The sequence below is a fragment of the Cydia splendana genome, chromosome 5 (assembly GCF_910591565.1).
Source record: "Cydia splendana chromosome 5, ilCydSple1.2, whole genome shotgun sequence".
NCBI classification, from domain to species: Eukaryota; Metazoa; Arthropoda; class Insecta; order Lepidoptera; family Tortricidae; genus Cydia; species Cydia splendana.
In genome coordinates this window covers 10,059,971-10,080,882 of record NC_085964.1, presented here as the reverse complement: position 1 = coordinate 10,080,882, position 20,912 = coordinate 10,059,971, and the positions used below count along the sequence as shown (strand labels likewise).

Below are 20,912 nucleotides of genomic sequence, written 5' to 3'. Positions count from 1 at the left end.
TGACCTATCTATCTTGAATCAGCATAATCATCTGACGTCATCCTGCAAAGGGCATCGTAAGGACCCGATTCTGAGTATTTTTTTCGGCCGTCAACTTAGGAGCATAATTTGCGTTATTCCGATTTTCAAGTTTTATTTTTTTCCGGTTAATCTGTTTTGATCGCCCGCAAATGACCTATCTATCTTGAAACAGGTTGGTCTACTGAGGTTGTCCTGCAAGTGGCATCGTAAGGACCCGATTCTGAGTATTTTTTTCAGCCTGCGATTTAGTAGCATAATTTGAGTAATTCCGATTTTCAAGTTTTAATTTTTTCCGGCAAATCTGTTTCGAACGCCCGCAAATGACCAATCTATCTTGAATCAGTATGGTCTGCTGACATTGTCCTGCAAGTGGCATCGTAAGGACCCGATTCTGAATATTTTTTTCAGCCTGCGACTTAGTAGCATAATTTGAGTAATTCCGATTTTCAAGTTTTAATTTTTTCCGGCAAATCTGTTTTGATCGCCCGCAAATGACCTATCTACCTTGAATCAGTATAGTCTGCTAACGTAGTCCTGCAAGTAGCATCGTAAGGACCCGATTCTGAGTATTTTTTTCAGCCTGCGACTTAGGAGCGTAAGTTGAGTTATTCATATTTTCAAGTTTTATTTTTTTCCGTTAAATCTGTTTTGATCGCCCGCAAATGACCTATCTATCTTGAATCAGCATGGTCAGCTGACATTGTCCTGCAAGGGGCATCGTTAGGACCTGATTCTGACTAATTTTCAGCAGTCGACTTAGGAGCGTAAGTTGAGTTATTCAGGTTTTCAAGTTTTAATTTTTTCCGGCAAATCTGTTTCGAACGCCCGCAAATGACCTATCTATCTTGAATCAGTATGGTCTGCTGACGTTGTCCTGTAAGTGGCATCGTAAGGACCCGATTCTGAGTATTTTTTTCAGCGTGCGACTTAGGAGCATAATTTGAGTAATTCAGATTTTCTAGTTTTCTTTTTTTTCTGGTAAATCTGTTTCGAACGCCCGCAAACGACCTATCTATCTTGAATCAGTATAGTCTGCTGACATTGTCCTGCAAAGGGCATCGTAAGGACCCGATTCTGAATATTTTTTTCAGCCTGCGACTTAGTAGCATAATTTGAGTAATTCCGATTTTCAAGTTTTAATTTTTTCCGGCAAATCTGTTCTGATCGCCCGCAAATGACCTATGTATCTTGAATCAGTATAGTCTGCTGACGTAGTCCTGCAAGTAGCATCGTAAGGACCCGATTGTGAGTATTTTTTTCAGCCTGCGACTTAGGAGCGTAAGTTGAGTTATTCATATTTTCAAGTTTTATTTTTTTCCGTTAAATCTGTTTTGATCGCCCGCAAATGACCTATCTATCTTGAATCAGCATGGTCAGCTGACATTGTCCTGCAAGGGGCATCGTTAGGACCTGATTCTGACTAATTTTCAGCCGTCGACTTAGGAGCGTAAGTTGAGTTATTCAGGTTTTCAAGTTTTAATTTTTTCCGGCAAATCTGTTTCGAACGCCCGCTAATGACCTATCTATCTTGAATCAGTATGGTCTGCTGACGTTGTCCTGTAAGTGGCATCGTAAGGACCCGATTCTGAGTATTTTTTTCAGCGTGCGACTTAGGAGCATAATTTGAGTAATTCAGATTTTCTAGTTTTCTTTTTTTTCTGGTAAATCTGTTTCGAACGCCCGCAAACGACCTATCTATCTTGAATCAGTATAGTCTGCTGACATTGTCCTGCAAAGGGCATCGTAAGGACCCGATTCAGAGTATTTTTTTCGGCCGTCAACTTAGGAGCATAATTTGAGTAATTCCGATTTACATGTTTTATTTTTTTCCGGTAAATCTGTTTCGAACGCCCGCAAATGACCTATCTGTCTTGAATCAGTATAGTCTGCTGACATTGTCCTGCAAGTGGCATCGTAAGGACCCGATTCTAAGTATTTTTTTCAGCCGTCGACCTAGGAGCATAATTTGAGTAATTCAGAATTTCAAGTTTTATTTCTTTCCGGTAAATCTGTTTTGATCGCCCGCAAATGACCTGTCTATCTTGAATCAGGTTGGTCTACTGACGTTGTCCTGCAAGTGGCATCGTAAGGACCCGATTCTGAATATTTTTTTCAGCCGTCGACTTAGGAGCGTAAGTTGAGTTATTCAGATTTTCAAGTTTTAATTTTTTCCAGCAAATCTGTTTAGAACGCCCGCAAATGACCTATCTTTCTTGAATCAGTATGGTCTGCTGAGATTGTTCTGGAAGTGGCATCGTAAGGACCCGATTCTGAGTATTTTTTTCAGCCGTGGACTTAGGAGCGTAAGTTGAGTTATTCAGATTTTCAAGTTTTAATTTTTTCCGGCAAATCTGTTTCGAAAGCCCGCAAATGACCTATCTATCTTGAATCAGTATGGTCTGCTGAGATTGTCCTGCAAGTGGCATCGTATAGTTGAATCATCGAGAGCGTGGAATTGCATATGTAGTAGTATTGTTTGTTTACAGGCATTCTATATTTGAATTTTCTATTTTCTTGTACTATCAGCATACAACCACTACGAATGCAATTCCATCTTCTCGATAATTCAACTATAAGGACCCGATTCTGAGTATTTATTTCAGCCGTCGACTTAGGAGCGTAAGTTGAGTTATTCAGGTTTTCAAGTTTTAATTTTTTCCGGAAAATCTGTTTCGAACGCCCGCAAATGACCTATCTATCTTGAATCAGTATGGTCTGCTGACGTCGTCCTGCAAAAGGCATCGTAAGGACCCGATTCTGAGTATTTTTGTCAGCCGTCGACTTAGGAGCGTAAGTTGAGTTATTCAGATTTTCATGTTTTAATTTTTTCCGGCAAATCTGTTTTGAACGCCCGCAAATGACCTATCTATCTTGAATCAGTATGGTCTGCTGAGATTGTCCTGCAAAAGGCATCGTAAGGACCCGATTCTGACTATTTTTGTCAGCCGTCGACTTAGGAGCGTAAGTTGAGTTATTCAGGTTTTCAAGTTTTAATTTTTTCCGGAAAATCTGTTTCGAACGCCCGCAAATGACCTATCTATCTTGAATCAGTATGGTCTGCTGACGTTTTCCTGTAAGTGGCATCGTAAGGACCCGATTCTGAGTATTTTTTTCAGCGTGCGACTTAGGAGCATAATTTGAGTAATTCAGATTTTCTAGTTTTCTTTTTTTTCTGGTAAATCTGTTTCGAACGCCCGAAAACGACCTATCTATCTTGAATCAGTATAATCTGCTGACATTGTCCTGCAAAGGGCATCGTAAGGACCCGATTCTGAGTATTTTTTTCGGCCGTCAACTTGGGAGCATAATTTGAGTAATTCCGATTTACATGTTTTATTTTTTTCCGGTAAATCTGTTTTGATCGCCCGCAAATGACCTGTCTATCTTGAATCAGCATAATCATCTGACGTCGTCCTGCAAGTGGCATCGTGAGGACCCGATTCTGAGTATTTTTTTCAGCCTGCGACTTAGGAGCGTAAGTTGAGTTATTCATATTTTCAAGTTTTATTTTTTTCCGTTAAATCTGTTTCGAACGCCCGCAAATGACTTATCTGTCTTGAATCAGTATGGTCTGCTGACATTGTCCTGCAAGTGGCATCGTATGGACCCGGATTTAAGTATTTTTTTCAGCTGTCGACCTAGGATCGTAAGTTGAGTTATTCGGATTTTCAAGTTTTACTTTTTTCCGGCAAATCTGTTTTGAACGCCCGCAAATGACCTATCTATCTTGAATCAGGTTGGTCTACTGACGTTGTCCTGCAAGTGGCATCGTAAGGACCCGATTCTGATTATTTTTTTCAGCCGTCGACTTAGGAGCGTAAGTTGAGTTATTCAGATTTTCAAGTTTTAAGTTTTTTTAGCAAATCTGTTTCGAACTCCCGCAAATGACCTATCTATCTTGAATCAGTATGGTCTGCTGAGATTGTCCTGCAAGTGGCATCGTAAGGACCCGATTCTGAGTATATTTCAGCCGTCGACTAAGGAGCGTAAGTTGAGTTATTCAGATTTTCATGTTTTACTTTTTTCCGGCAAATCTGTTTTGAACGCCCGCAAATGACCTATCTGTCTTGAATCAGTATGGTCTGCTGACATTGTCCTGCAAGTGGCATCGTATGGACCCGAATTTAAGTATTTTTTTCAGCTGTCGACCTAGGAGCATAATTTGAGTAATTCAGAATTTCAAGTTTTAATTTTTTCCGGAAAATCTGTTTCGAACGCCCGCAAATGACCTATCTATCTTGAATCAGTATGGTCTGCTGACGTCATCCTGCAAAGGGCATCGTAAGGACCCGATTCTGAGTATTTTTGTCAGCCGTCGACTTAGGAGCGTAAGTTGAGTTATTCAGATTTTCATGTTTTAATTTTTTCCGGCAAATCTGTTTTGAACGCCCGCAAATGACCTATCTATCTTGAATCAGTATAGTCTGCTGACGTTGTCCTGCAAGTGGCATCGTAAGGACCCGATTCTGTGTATTTTTTTCAGCCGTCGACTTAGTAGCATAATTTGAGTAATTCAGATTTTCAAGTTTTATTTTTTTCTGGTAAATCTGTTTCGAACGCCCGCAAATGACCTATCTGTCCTGAATCAGTATAGTCTGCTGACGTTGTCTTGCAAGTGGCATCGTATGGACCCGAATTTAAGTATTTTTTTCAGCTGTCGACCTAGGAGCATAATTTGAGTAATTCAGAATTTCAAGTTTTAATTTTTTCCGTTAAATCTGTTTTGATCGCCCGCAAATGACCTATCTATCTTGAATCAGCATAATCATCTGACGTCATCCTGCAAAGGGCATCGTAAGGACCCGATTCTGAGTATTTTTTTCGGCCGTCAACTTAGGAGCATAATTTGCGTTATTCCGATTTTCAAGTTTTATTTTTTTCCGGTTAATCTGTTTTGATCGCCCGCAAATGACCTATCTATCTTGAAACAGGTTGGTCTACTGAGGTTGTCCTGCAAGTGGCATCGTAAGGACCCGATTCTGAGTATTTTTTTCAGCCTGCGATTTAGTAGCATAATTTGAGTAATTCCGATTTTCAAGTTTTAATTTTTTCCGGCAAATCTGTTTCGAACGCCCGCAAATGACCAATCTATCTTGAATCAGTATGGTCTGCTGACATTGTCCTGCAAGTGGCATCGTAAGGACCCGATTCTGAATATTTTTTTCAGCCTGCGACTTAGTAGCATAATTTGAGTAATTCCGATTTTCAAGTTTTAATTTTTTCCGGCAAATCTGTTTTGATCACCCGCAAATGACCTATCTACCTTGAATCAGTATAGTCTGCTAACGTAGTCCTGCAAGTAGCATCGTAAGGACCCGATTCTGAGTATTTTTTTCAGCCTGCGACTTAGGAGCGTAAGTTGAGTTATTCATATTTTCAAGTTTTATTTTTTTCCGTTAAATCTGTTTTGATCGCCCGCAAATGACCTATCTATCTTGAATCAGCATGGTCAGCTGACATTGTCCTGCAAGGGGCATCGTTAGGACCTGATTCTGACTAATTTTCAGCAGTCGACTTAGGAGCGTAAGTTGAGTTATTCAGGTTTTCAAGTTTTAATTTTTTCCGGCAAATCTGTTTCGAACGCCCGCAAATGACCTATCTATCTTGAATCAGTATGGTCTGCTGACGTTGTCCTGTAAGTGGCATCGTAAGGACCCGATTCTGAGTATTTTTTTCAGCGTGCGACTTAGGAGCATAATTTGAGTAATTCAGATTTTCTAGTTTTCTTTTTTTTCTGGTAAATCTGTTTCGAACGCCCGCAAACGACCTATCTATCTTGAATCAGTATAGTCTGCTGACATTGTCCTGCAAAGGGCATCGTAAGGACCCGATTCTGAATATTTTTTTCAGCCTGCGACTTAGTAGCATAATTTGAGTAATTCCGATTTTCAAGTTTTAATTTTTTCCGGCAAATCTGTTCTGATCGCCCGCAAATGACCTATGTATCTTGAATCAGTATAGTCTGCTGACGTAGTCCTGCAAGTAGCATCGTAAGGACCCGATTGTGAGTATTTTTTTCAGCCTGCGACTTAGGAGCGTAAGTTGAGTTATTCATATTTTCAAGTTTTATTTTTTTCCGTTAAATCTGTTTTGATCGCCCGCAAATGACCTATCTATCTTGAATCAGCATGGTCAGCTGACATTGTCCTGCAAGGGGCATCGTTAGGACCTGATTCTGACTAATTTTCAGCCGTCGACTTAGGAGCGTAAGTTGAGTTATTCAGGTTTTCAAGTTTTAATTTTTTCCGGCAAATCTGTTTCGAACGCCCGCTAATGACCTATCTATCTTGAATCAGTATGGTCTGCTGACGTTGTCCTGTAAGTGGCATCGTAAGGACCCGATTCTGAGTATTTTTTTCAGCGTGCGACTTAGGAGCATAATTTGAGTAATTCAGATTTTCTAGTTTTCTTTTTTTTCTGGTAAATCTGTTTCGAACGCCCGCAAACGACCTATCTATCTTGAATCAGTATAGTCTGCTGACATTGTCCTGCAAAGGGCATCGTAAGGACCCGATTCAGAGTATTTTTTTCGGCCGTCAACTTAGGAGCATAATTTGAGTAATTCCGATTTACATGTTTTATTTTTTTCCGGTAAATCTGTTTCGAACGCCCGCAAATGACCTATCTGTCTTGAATCAGTATAGTCTGCTGACATTGTCCTGCAAGTGGCATCGTAAGGACCCGATTCTAAGTATTTTTTTCAGCCGTCGACCTAGGAGCATAATTTGAGTAATTCAGAATTTCAAGTTTTATTTCTTTCCGGTAAATCTGTTTTGATCGCCCGCAAATGACCTGTCTATCTTGAATCAGGTTGGTCTACTGACGTTGTCCTGCAAGTGGCATCGTAAGGACCCGATTCTGAATATTTTTTTCAGCCGTCGACTTAGGAGCGTAAGTTGAGTTATTCAGATTTTCAAGTTTTAATTTTTTCCAGCAAATCTGTTTAGAACGCCCGCAAATGACCTATCTTTCTTGAATCAGTATGGTCTGCTGAGATTGTTCTGGAAGTGGCATCGTAAGGACCCGATTCTGAGTATTTTTTTCAGCCGTGGACTTAGGAGCGTAAGTTGAGTTATTCAGATTTTCAAGTTTTAATTTTTTCCGGCAAATCTGTTTCGAAAGCCCGCAAATGACCTATCTATCTTGAATCAGTATGGTCTGCTGAGATTGTCCTGCAAGTGGCATCGTATAGTTGAATCATCGAGAGCGTGGAATTGCATATGTAGTAGTATTGTTTGTTTACAGGCATTCTATATTTGAATTTTCTATTTTCTTGTACTATCAGCATACAACCACTACGAATGCAATTCCATCTTCTCGATAATTCAACTATAAGGACCCGATTCTGAGTATTTATTTCAGCCGTCGACTTAGGAGCGTAAGTTGAGTTATTCAGGTTTTCAAGTTTTAATTTTTTCCGGAAAATCTGTTTCGAACGCCCGCAAATGACCTATCTATCTTGAATCAGTATGGTCTGCTGACGTCGTCCTGCAAAAGGCATCGTAAGGACCCGATTCTGAGTATTTTTGTCAGCCGTCGACTTAGGAGCGTAAGTTGAGTTATTCAGATTTTCATGTTTTAATTTTTTCCGGCAAATCTGTTTTGAACGCCCGCAAATGACCTATCTATCTTGAATCAGTATGGTCTGCTGAGATTGTCCTGCAAAAGGCATCGTAAGGACCCGATTCTGACTATTTTTGTCAGCCGTCGACTTAGGAGCGTAAGTTGAGTTATTCAGGTTTTCAAGTTTTAATTTTTTCCGGAAAATCTGTTTCGAACGCCCGCAAATGACCTATCTATCTTGAATCAGTATGGTCTGCTGACGTTTTCCTGTAAGTGGCATCGTAAGGACCCGATTCTGAGTATTTTTTTCAGCGTGCGACTTAGGAGCATAATTTGAGTAATTCAGATTTTCTAGTTTTCTTTTTTTTCTGGTAAATCTGTTTCGAACGCCCGAAAACGACCTATCTATCTTGAATCAGTATAATCTGCTGACATTGTCCTGCAAAGGGCATCGTAAGGACCCGATTCTGAGTATTTTTTTCGGCCGTCAACTTGGGAGCATAATTTGAGTAATTCCGATTTACATGTTTTATTTTTTTCCGGTAAATCTGTTTTGATCGCCCGCAAATGACCTGTCTATCTTGAATCAGCATAATCATCTGACGTCGTCCTGCAAGTGGCATCGTGAGGACCCGATTCTGAGTATTTTTTTCAGCCTGCGACTTAGGAGCGTAAGTTGAGTTATTCATATTTTCAAGTTTTATTTTTTTCCGTTAAATCTGTTTCGAACGCCCGAAAATGACTTATCTGTCTTGAATCAGTATGGTCTGCTGACATTGTCCTGCAAGTGGCATCGTATGGACCCGGATTTAAGTATTTTTTTCAGCTGTCGACCTAGGATCGTAAGTTGAGTTATTCGGATTTTCAAGTTTTACTTTTTTCCGGCAAATCTGTTTTGAACGCCCGCAAATGACCTATCTATCTTGAATCAGGTTGGTCTACTGACGTTGTCCTGCAAGTGGCATCGTAAGGACCCGATTCTGAATATTTTTTTCAGCCGTCGACTTAGGAGCGTAAGTTGAGTTATTCAGATTTTCAAGTTTTAAGTTTTTTTAGCAAATCTGTTTCGAACTCCCGCAAATGACCTATCTATCTTGAATCAGTATGGTCTGCTGAGATTGTCCTGCAAGTGGCATCGTAAGGACCCGATTCTGAGTATATTTCAGCCGTCGACTAAGGAGCGTAAGTTGAGTTATTCAGATTTTCATGTTTTACTTTTTTCCGGCAAATCTGTTTTGAACGCCCGCAAATGACCTATCTGTCTTGAATCAGTATGGTCTGCTGACATTGTCCTGCAAGTGGCATCGTATGGACCCGAATTTAAGTATTTTTTTCAGCTGTCGACCTAGGAGCATAATTTGAGTAATTCAGAATTTCAAGTTTTAATTTTTTCCGGAAAATCTGTTTCGAACGCCCGCAAATGACCTATCTATCTTGAATCAGTATGGTCTGCTGACGTCATCCTGCAAAGGGCATCGTAAGGACCCGATTCTGAGTATTTTTGTCAGCCGTCGACTTAGGAGCGTAAGTTGAGTTATTCAGATTTTCATGTTTTAATTTTTTCCGGCAAATCTGTTTTGAACGCCCGCAAATGACCTATCTATCTTGAATCAGTATAGTCTGCTGACGTTGTCCTGCAAGTGGCATCGTAAGGACCCGATTCTGTGTATTTTTTTCAGCCGTCGACTTAGTAGCATAATTTGAGTAATTCAGATTTTCAAGTTTTATTTTTTTCTGGTAAATCTGTTTCGAACGCCCGCAAATGACCTATCTGTCCTGAATCAGTATAGTCTGCTGACGTTGTCTTGCAAGTGGCATCGTATGGACCCGAATTTAAGTATTTTTTTCAGCTGTCGACCTAGGAGCATAATTTGAGTAATTCAGAATTTCAAGTTTTAATTTTTTCCGGAAAATCTGTTTCGAACGCCCGCAAATGACCTATCTATCTTGAATCAGTATGGTCTGCTGACGTCGTCCTGCAAAGGGCATCGTAAGGACCCGATTCTGAGTATTTTTGTCAGCCGTCGACTTAGGAGCGTAAGTTGAGTTATTCAGGTTTTCAAGTTTTAATTTTTTCCGGCAAATCTGTTTCGAACGCCCGCAAATGACCTATCTGTCTTGAATCAGTATGGTCTGCTGACATTGTCCTGCAAGTGGCATCGTATGGACCCGAATTTAAGTATTTTTTTCAGCTGTCGACCTAGGAGCATAATTTGAGTAATTCAGAATTTCAAGTTTTAATTTTTTCCGGAAAATCTGTTTCGAACGCCCGCAAATGACCTATCTATCTTGAATCAGTATGGTCTGCTGACGTCGTCCTGCAAAGGGCATCGTAAGGACCCGATTCTGAGTATTTTTGTCAGCCGTCGACTTAGGAGCGTAAGTTGAGTTATTCAGATTTTCATGTTTTAATTTTTTCCGGCAAATCTGTTTTGAACGCCCGCAAATGACCTGTCTATCTTGAATCAGCATAATCATCTGACGTCGTCCTGCAAGTGGCATCGTGAGGACCCGATTCTGAGTATTTTTTTCAGCCTGCGACTTAGGAGCGTAAGTTGAGTTATTCATATTTTCAAGTTTTATTTTTTTCCGTTAAATCTGTTTCGAACGCCCGCAAATGACTTATCTGTCTTGAATCAGTATGGTCTGCTGACATTGTCCTGCAAGTGGCATCGTATGGACCCGGATTTAAGTATTTTTTTCAGCTGTCGACCTAGGATCGTAAGTTGAGTTATTCGGATTTTCAAGTTTTACTTTTTTCCGGCAAATCTGTTTTGAACGCCCGCAAATGACCTATCTATCTTGAATCAGGTTGGTCTACTGACGTTGTCCTGCAAGTGGCATCGTAAGGACCCGATTCTGAATATTTTTTTCAGCCGTCGACTTAGGAGCGTAAGTTGAGTTATTCAGATTTTCAAGTTTTAAGTTTTTTTAGCAAATCTGTTTCGAACGCCCGCAAATGACCTATCTATCTTGAATCAGTATGGTTTGCTGAGATTGTCCTGACAGGTGGCATCGTAAGGACCCGATTCTGAGTATATTTCAGCCGTCGACTAAGGAGCGTAAGTTGAGTTATTCAGATTTTCATGTTTTACTTTTTTCCGGCAAATCTTTTTCGAACGCCCGCAAATGACCTATCTGTCTTGAATCAGTATGGTCTGCTAACATTGTCCTGCAAGTAGCATCGTAAGGCCCCGATTGTGAATATTTTTTTCAGCCGTCGACCTAGGATCGTAAGTTGAGTTATTCGGATTTTCAAGTTTTACTTTTTTCCGGCAAATCTGTTTTGAACGCCCGCAAATGACCTATCTGTCTTGAATCAGTATGGTCTGCTGACATTGTCCTGCAAGTGGCATCGTATGGACCCGAATTTAAGTATTTTTTTCAGCTGTCGACCTAGGAGCATAATTTGAGTAATTCAGAATTTCAAGTTTTAATTTTTTCCGGAAAATCTGTTTCGAACGCCCGCAAATGACCTATCTATCTTGAATCAGTATAGTCTGCTGACGTCGTCCTGCAAAGGGCATCGTAAGGACCCGATTCTGAGTATTTTTGTCAGCCGTCGACTTAGGAGCGTAAGTTGAGTTATTCAGATTTTCATGTTTTAATTTTTTCCGGCAAATCTGTTTTGAACGCCCGCAAATGACCTATCTATCTTGAATCAGTATAGTCTGCTGACGTTGTCCTACAAGTGGCATCGTAAGGACCCTATTCTGTGTATTTTTTTCAGCCGTCGACTTAGTAGCATAATTTGAGTAATTCAGATTTTCAAGTTTTATTTTTTTCTGGTAAATCTGTTTCGAACGCCCGCAAATGACCTATCTGTCCTGAACCAGTATAGTCTGCTGACGTTGTCTTGCAAGTGGCATCGTATGGACCCGAATTTAAGTATTTTTTTCAGCTGTCGACCTAGGAGCATAATTTGAGTAATTCAGAATTTCAAGTTTTAATTTTTTCCGGAAAATCTGTTTCGAACGCCCGCAAATGACCTATCTATCTTGAATCAGTATGGTCTGCTGACGTCGTCCTGCAAAGGGCATCGTAAGGACCCGATTCTGAGTATTTTTGTCAGCCGTCGACTTAGGAGCGTAAGTTGAGTTATTCAGGTTTTCAAGTTTTAATTTTTTCCGGCAAATCTGTTTCGAACGCCCGCAAATGACCTATCTGTCTTGAATCAGTATGGTCTGCTGACATTGTCCTGCAAGTGGCATCGTATGGACCCGAATTTAAGTATTTTTTTCAGCTGTCGACCTAGGAGCATAATTTGAGTAATTCAGAATTTCAAGTTTTAATTTTTTCCGGAAAATCTGTTTCGAACGCCCGCAAATGACCTATCTATCTTGAATCAGTATGGTCTGCTGACGTCGTCCTGCAAAGGGCATCGTAAGGACCCGATTCTGAGTATTTTTGTCAGCCGTCGACTTAGGAGCGTAAGTTGAGTTATTCAGATTTTCATGTTTTAATTTTTTCCGGCAAATCTGCTTTGAACGCCCGCAAATGACCTATCTATCTTGAATCAGTATGGTCTGCTGACGTCGTCCTGCAAGTGGCATCGTAAGGACCCGATTCTGTGTATTTTTTTCAGCCGTCGACTTAGTAGCATAATTTGAGTAATTCAGATTTTCAAGTTTTATTTTTTTCTGGTAAATCTGTTTCGAACGCCCGCAAATGACCTATCTGTCCTGAATCAGTATAGTCTGCTGACGTTGTCTTGCAAGTAGCATCGTAAGGACCCGATTGTGAAAATTTTTTCAGCCGTCGACTTAGGATGGTAAGTTGAGTTATTCAGATTTTCAAGTTTTACTTTTTTCCGGCAAATCTTTTTCGAACGCCCGCAAATGACCTATCTGTCTTGAATCAGTATGGTCTGCTAACATTGTCCTGCAAGTAGCATCGTAAGGACCCGATTGTGAATATTTTTTTCAGCCGTCGACCTAGGATCGTAAGTTGAGTTATTCGGATTTTCAAGTTTTACTTTTTTCCGGCAAATCTGTTTTGAACGCCCGCAAATGACCTATCTGTCTTGAATCAGTATGGTCTGCTGACATTGTCCTGCAAGTGGCATCGTAAGGACCCCATTCTAAGTATTTTGTTCAGCCGTCGACCTAGGAGCATAATTTGAGTAATTCAGAATTTCAAGTTTTATTTTTTTCCGGTAAATCTGTTTTGATCGCCCGCAAATGACCTGTCTATCTTGAATCAGGTTGGTCTACTGACGTTGTCCTGCAAGTGGCATCGTAAGGACCCGATTCTGAATATTTTTTTCAGCCGTCGACTTAGGAGCGTAAGTTGAGTTATTCAGATTTTCAAGTTTTAATTTTTTCCAGCAAATCTGTTTAGAACGCCCGCAAATGACCTATCTTTCTTGAATCAGTATGGTCTGCTGAGATTGTTCTGCAAGTGGCATCGTAAGGACCCGATTCTGAGTATTTTTTTCAGCCGTGGACTTAGGAGCGTAAGTTGAGTTATTCAGATTTTCAAGTTTTAATTTTTTCCGGCAAATCTGTTTCGAAAGCCCGCAAATGACCTATCTATCTTGAATCAGTATGGTCTGCTGAGATTGTCCTGCAAGTGGCATCGTATAGTTGAATCATCGAGAGCGTGGAATTGCATATGTAGTAGTATTGTTTGTTTACAGGCATTCTATATTTGAATTTTCTATTTTCTTGTACTATCAGCATACAACCACTACAAATGCAATTCCATCATCTCGATAATTCAACTATAAGGACCCGATTCTGAGTATTTATTTCAGCCGTCGACTTAGGAGCGTAAGTTGAGTTATTCAGGTTTTCAAGTTTTAATTTTTTCCGGAAAATCTGTTTCGAACGCCCGCAAATGACCTATCTATCTTGAATCAGTATGGTCTGCTGACGTCGTCCTGCAAGTCGCATCGTAAGGACCCGATTCTGAATATTTTTTTCAGCCGTCGACTTAGGAGCGTAAGTTGAGTTATTCATATTTTCAAGTTTTAAGTTTTTTTAGCAAATCTGTTTCGAACGCCCGCAAATGACCTATCTATCTTGAATCAGTATGGTCTGCTGAGATTGTCCTGCAAGTGGCATCGTAAGGACCCGATTCTGAGTTTTTTTTCAGCCGTCGACTTAGGAGCGTAAGTTCAGTTATTCAGATTTTCATGTTTTAATTTTTTTCCGGCAAATCTGTTTCGAACGCCCGCAAATGACCTATCTGTCTTGAATCAGTATAGTCTGCTGGCATTGTCCTGCAAGTGGCATCGTAAGGACCCCATTCTAAGTATGTTGTTCAGCCGTCGACCTAGGAGCATAATTTGAGTAATTCAGAATTTCAAGTTTTATTTTTTTCCGGTAAATCTGTTTTGATCGCCCGCAAATGACCTATCTATCTTGAATCAGGTTGGTCTACTGACGTTGTCCTGCAAGTGGCATCGTAAGGACCCGATTCTGAGTATTTTTTTCAGCCTGCGACTTAGTAGCATAATTTGAGTAATTCCGATTTTCAAGTTTTAATTTTTTCCGGCAAATCTGTTTCGAACGCCCGCAAATGACCTATCTATCTTGAATCAGTATGGTCTGCTGACATTGTCCTGCAAGTGGCATCGTAAGGACCCGATTCTGAATATTTTTTTCAGCCTGCGACTTAGGCACATTACTTGCCTCGGCTGGCCCATATATATGATTTTTCGATTTTATTTTTTTATGGCAAATCTAATGAGATCCTAACGATTTTAATGTATCTGTCTTGAATCAGTATGGTCTGCTGACATTGTCCTGCAAGTGGCATCGTATGGACCCGAATTTAAGTATTTTTTTCAGCTGTCGACCTAGGAGCATAATTTGAGTAATTCAGAATTTCAAGTTTTAATTTTTTCCGGAAAATCTGTTTCGAACGCCCGCAAATGACCTATCTATCTTGAATCAGTATGGTCTGCTGACGTCGTCCTGCAAAGGGCATCGTAAGGACCCGATTCTGAGTATTTTTGTCAGCCGTCGACTTAGGAGCGTAAGTTGAGTTATTCAGATTTTCATGTTTTAATTTTTTCCGGCAAATCTGCTTTGAACGCCCGCAAATGACCTATCTATCTTGAATCAGTATGGTCTGCTGACGTCGTCCTGCAAGTGGCATCGTAAGGACCCGATTCTGTGTATTTTTTTCAGCCGTCGACTTAGTAGCATAATTTGAGTAATTCAGATTTTCAAGTTTTATTTTTTTCTGGTAAATCTGTTTCGAACGCCCGCAAATGACCTATCTGTCCTGAATCAGTATAGTCTGCTGACGTTGTCTTGCAAGTAGCATCGTAAGGACCCGATTGTGAAAATTTTTTCAGCCGTCGACTTAGGATGGTAAGTTGAGTTATTCAGATTTTCAAGTTTTACTTTTTTCCGGCAAATCTTTTTCGAACGCCCGCAAATGACCTATCTGTCTTGAATCAGTATGGTCTGCTAACATTGTCCTGCAAGTAGCATCGTAAGGACCCGATTGTGAATATTTTTTTCAGCCGACGACCTAGGATCGTAAGTTGAGTTATTCGGATTTTCAAGTTTTACTTTTTTCCGGCAAATCTGTTTTGAACGCCCGCAAATGACCTATCTGTCTTGAATCAGTATGGTCTGCTGACATTGTCCTGCAAGTGGCATCGTAAGGACCCCATTCTAAGTATTTTGTTCAGCCGTCGACCTAGGAGCATAATTTGAGTAATTCAGAATTTCAAGTTTTATTTTTTTCCGGTAAATCTGTTTTGATCGCCCGCAAATGACCTGTCTATCTTGAATCAGGTTGGTCTACTGACGTTGTCCTGCAAGTGGCATCGTAAGGACCCGATTCTGAATATTTTTTTCAGCCGTCGACTTAGGAGCGTAAGTTGAGTTATTCAGATTTTCAAGTTTTAATTTTTTCCAGCAAATCTGTTTTGAACGCCCGCAAATGACCTATCTTTCTTGAATCAGTATGGTCTGCTGAGATTGTTCTGCAAGTGGCATCGTAAGGACCCGATTCTGAGTATTTTTTTCAGCCGTGGACTTAGGAGCGTAAGTTGAGTTATTCAGATTTTCAAGTTTTAATTTTTTCCGGCAAATCTGTTTCGAAAGCCCGCAAATGACCTATCTATCTTGAATCAGTATGGTCTGCTGAGATTGTCCTGCAAGTGGCATCGTATAGTTGAATCATCGAGAGCGTGGAATTGCATATGTAGTAGTATTGTTTGTTTACAGGCATTCTATATTTGAATTTTCTATTTTCTTGTACTATCAGCATACAACCACTACAAATGCAATTCCATCATCTCGATAATTCAACTATAAGGACCCGATTCTGAGTATTTATTTCAGCCGTCGACTTAGGAGCGTAAGTTGAGTTATTCAGGTTTTCAAGTTTTAATTTTTTCCGGAAAATCTGTTTCGAACGCCCGCAAATGACCTATCTATCTTGAATCAGTATGGTCTGCTGACGTCGTCCTGCAAGTCGCATCGTAAGGACCCGATTCTGAATATTTTTTTCAGCCGTCGACTTAGGAGCGTAAGTTGAGTTATTCATATTTTCAAGTTTTAAGTTTTTTTAGCAAATCTGTTTCGAACGCCCGCAAATGACCTATCTATCTTGAATCAGTATGGTCTGCTGAGATTGTCCTGCAAGTGGCATCGTAAGGACCCGATTCTGAGTTTTTTTTCAGCCGTCGACTTAGGAGCGTAAGTTCAGTTATTCAGATTTTCATGTTTTAATTTTTTTCCGGCAAATCTGTTTCGAACGCCCGCAAATGACCTATCTGTCTTGAATCAGTATAGTCTGCTGGCATTGTCCTGCAAGTGGCATCGTAAGGACCCCATTCTAAGTATGTTGTTCAGCCGTCGACCTAGGAGCATAATTTGAGTAATTCAGAATTTCAAGTTTTATTTTTTTCCGGTAAATCTGTTTTGATCGCCCGCAAATGACCTATCTATCTTGAATCAGGTTGGTCTACTGACGTTGTCCTGCAAGTGGCATCGTAAGGACCCGATTCTGAGTATTTTTTTCAGCCTGCGACTTAGTAGCATAATTTGAGTAATTCCGATTTTCAAGTTTTAATTTTTTCCGGCAAATCTGTTTCGAACGCCCGCAAATGACCTATCTATCTTGAATCAGTATGGTCTGCTGACATTGTCCTGCAAGTGGCATCGTAAGGACCCGATTCTGAATATTTTTTTCAGCCTGCGACTTAGGCACATTACTTGCCTCGGCTGGCCCATATATATGATTTTTTCGATTTTATTTTTTTATGGCAAATCTAATGAGATCCTAACGATTTTAATGCCTGAACAAACGTGAACTAACGTCGCTCGATGACTTCACATGGTTAGTTTGGCTGATTTCGGGGTGGGGTGGCTAGCGTGAAGACAGCCACCCCACTTTGAAAAAATAAAAAAAAAAGAAGGAATCGGGTCCTAACGATTTTAATGCCTGAACAAACGTGAACTAACGAATATCTTGCTATCTAGACCAAAAAAAATTACAAAAAGTGGTTTGGGGTGGCTAGCGTGAAGACAGCCACCCCCTTTTGTTTTTTAAAAAAAATGATGTTAGAATCGGGTCCTTACGATTTTACCTACTGAACAAACGTGAACTAACGATGAACAAACGATATAGCTATGCCATTTGCGGGCAAACGATATGGGGTGGTCAACTTCACGAGCATCGCATGCGCAATCCACTAAAAATGTTAATCAAGAACTGAAGATGTCTTATCATGATCAACACAGAGATTAATGTTTTTGGTACTAAGTACTCGTAAATCAATGAGCAATTGTGCTGACAACTGATGTTTTCCACTGCCTGTTCCAGGAACATACCAAGGACAATGGATGCGCGGCATGCGGCACGGGTACGGCGTCCGAACCTCCGCGCCTTTCGGGCTGGCGTCGCACTACCGCGGCGGCGCCCGCGACCACCGGGGCTCGATGTCCTCGCTGGCGGAGGCGGGCACGCCGGACCCCACCGAGCGGCGCACGCACCGCATGGACGAGGCGCGCGGCGGCTTCGTCCTCAAGAGCAACTCGGACGAACCTTCGGGTCGCCGCGGATCCCTCATCGAGAAATCAAAGAAAGGACTACTCTCTGTAAGTTATGATTGCACCCTACGCATGTCTTGGCTTATTAAATGCGTTACTCACTAAATGTTGACATTTACGACGAACTAGCAGTGAATTCACACCAACGCCCACTCAGAATTACATCAAACTTTGGTCTTATTTTAGAACGCCAGTAGTACACGTGTAATTAATTAAATTATACGTTTTTATAAAAAATGGCTTTCTTTACCTACTTAAATGGGCTGGGGACTTTTACTTTACTTCTATTATGTTCCCGGAAATAGCTACATACTTAGTATCATACTCGTACTTATGTTTTGTAGTATGTATCTGTATTGGTGTGTTTTTATTTGAAATGCGTGATCAATTCTAATTGTAATAACATACCTACTTAAAAATTTAGTGGAATTTCAGTGTGTGCATGTATTAACAATAACTTTATTTTTGGTAACTGCAGATTTACTAAAATTATTTTTATTTTATTTGCAAGCCGGTAGCACAAACCGTTATCTTAGAAGAAATAGATATAGTGAAAGTAAGTACAAATCATTACTTAGAGCAAATCGAAATAAGATCGACATTACATGATCAATAAAAAAAAACTTAAGTAAGTATGTGTCAATTGCCATAGTTGATGACAATCTTATCACGATATGCTCTGCTTTCATTGAAAATATATTTCTCTCCTCCTCCTTAAGTCGTTCCCTCACTACTGAGGATCGTGGCTTCTATTTCTCTCTTGGTTTATATTTCTCTAGCAATGTCGGATACAAGCGTATTAGTTTCGCAAGAAGGCAATCTGCTTAAATTCAAGTTTATAATTTTCCATCATAACCAAGTATCGACTAGAACATTAAGCTAGGCATATTTGAGAGATAAGGTGTTCAATTACGTAGGTTATAATTGAAAACAACAATAAAGTGTAACTTTTTAAATTGCGAAACTGACAACCTGAATCTGGCATTCTCCAAATTAAACACCACACATTATTCGCCTATATTTAAGGATTAGGCTAATCTATGCATTTTTTAATAAGTTACCTATTTCAATAGTGTGTATTTCCTAATCACTTCATTATTTATGAAAGGCACGTATTTAACCGGTCAACTAATTAATCGAATTTGGGTAGTTTAAAATAATAGAAATGGGTACTAAAATTAATAGTTTGGGAACTAAAACGGAGCCTTAAAATATATCAATATGAGTTGTATTTTAATGCCGTTACAGCTTTTGTTTATTTTTAGGCAGGTGCCAAATATTTATTTGGCAACTGAATTATTATATTGGAGACTATTTATGAAGCACATTTTAAAAAGAAAACGGCTATATATTAACTTAAAAATGAAGTTCTTTTAAAATATTTTGTTTGGTCACTACACGGTCAACCTAACACGCTCCTCGCTTCGCTCGTCGTCGCACCTATCTTTTGACTCTGGCAGAACACAGTGGTAACTATTGAAATTAGTAATAAAAAATTTAAAGACCTAATGGTATAATGGCCATTAGGTGTTTTATGATTAGGAATTTCGACTATAAGTATAGTGGGGCATTATACGTAAATAAATTTGTGGTGTTTTGTGGATTAGGAAATTTGTTAATTTAAAGTACTAGGTATGCATATGTTTAAATTTAAATTATTTAAAAATGAAGTATTTAAAGCTTATGTATATAGGTATCTTAGGTATTCTGTTTATGTACAAAATATATAAACAACCAAATTTTATGATCGCTTTACAATATTAGTTGCCAACTTATTATTTTAGACGCCAACCTATCAATTTAAGTTCCCTATAATTTTTTTGGGTGGCTTGATTTTGCTGCCAGTTTTTTAATAATATGATGCTTAAATTTGAGGCTAATATAAATTTATTGGTGCTGAAATATTAATGCACAGCCAAATTATATTATTATATGCCCAGTGAAAGTTCCTGTTTAATATTTTAGTTGCCCGGTTAATAATAAGCCTTTATGAAATGTCCTTAACAAACGTGTGGTAGGTATATTATTAGCGATGAAGTACTTTTCAATCAAAAGTTTATTAATTAATAGGTATAGTTACTTCATGAACTTGACTCATTCTATACTTAAAATCATCATCATCATCATCATCTCAGCGATAAGACGTCCACTGCTGAACATAGGCCTCCCTCTTGGACCTCCATACGTGCCGGTTGGTTGGTTGGATACTTAAAATATATTAGTATAAATATTAAGATAGTTACAAGAGGAATGTAATAGTTAAGGTAAACGTACTAGTGCTCGACATGCTAATGTCCAATAGATGACACCTTGCTGTCACCTCTATTGACAATAACTTAAGTTTCAAGATGACATGTACTGGGACGTCTGGGACCGCGTCGAGCACCAGCCGGCCTAGCCAAGGTTACAATCGCTATCGCTTCGACAACGAAAAGCATTATGTCTCTCTATCACTCTTCCATATTAGTGTGACAGTGACAGTTGCGTTTCGACCGCTACGGAGCGTAAGCGATTCGCATCTTGGCTACGCGGCCTGTTCGTTTACCTTATCTACCTTTACAAAAAAATTTCGACCTACATCTAAGGACCAATTGTATAGGTCGGCAAACCGCGGCTTGCGAGCGGCATGCGGCATGTGATTCTTTGAACATACGATTGCACCTCTTCAAAATCGCCCAAATATTCACACTTAGTGTTCTTAGACCGCTAAATGGAACATTGGTGGCTCTTTGAGACTCCTCACAGATTTCTACTACCTATGACAAACTCTTATTCTCAACATTTCTACTAAACAATAACACTGAGTAACATGACTTTGAAAACGGGTACTACCCGACAACGAGGTCAACGATTTACAAAGTTTTATAGAAGTACAAATAAACCCTAATTAATTCCTAATATTATTTTTTTTTTAATTTTACAATAACTGTTACTATCTTGATAAAAATCTGCGACTACAGGTTGCTCGACTGCGTATTACAATAGCGTTGACCTCATTCAGCGAGTTGACTGAGATTCTCTTACTACTTACTAAAAATACAGAATTCCATTGAAATCATGTTTACTCTTATGCATTCCGTACTGATTCAGTCCATCCGCTGTGTCTCATTCATCCCGTTCACGTTAGGGATACAAATAAATTAAGATGTAGGTAGGTACAATATGCATCCTTTGATTTTATATAAGTACTCGAGTGACTACGTTAACCAACCTTGGTTTAAAGGAAATGTTGAGTAAGATTGTTGTAACTTACGTGTTTTGATGATTCAACAGATTGATAATCTTTAATTCCAAAATTTTCATAATTAA

General features: G+C 39.5%; 1 protein-coding gene across 1 annotated transcript in view; it reads left to right on the top strand.

The window, feature by feature from the left end:
• The window catches only part of LOC134790341 (junctophilin-1-like), a 97,707-nt gene that overhangs the window by 44,228 nt on the left and 32,567 nt on the right, over positions 1-20,912 (top strand). Inside the window, exons 3-4 of the mRNA XM_063761108.1 lie at positions 17,377-17,651; positions 18,115-18,159. Of these exons, the coding sequence (XP_063617178.1) occupies positions 17,377-17,651; positions 18,115-18,159 (320 nt within the window). The remainder of the gene's footprint in view (positions 1-17,376; positions 17,652-18,114; positions 18,160-20,912) is intronic.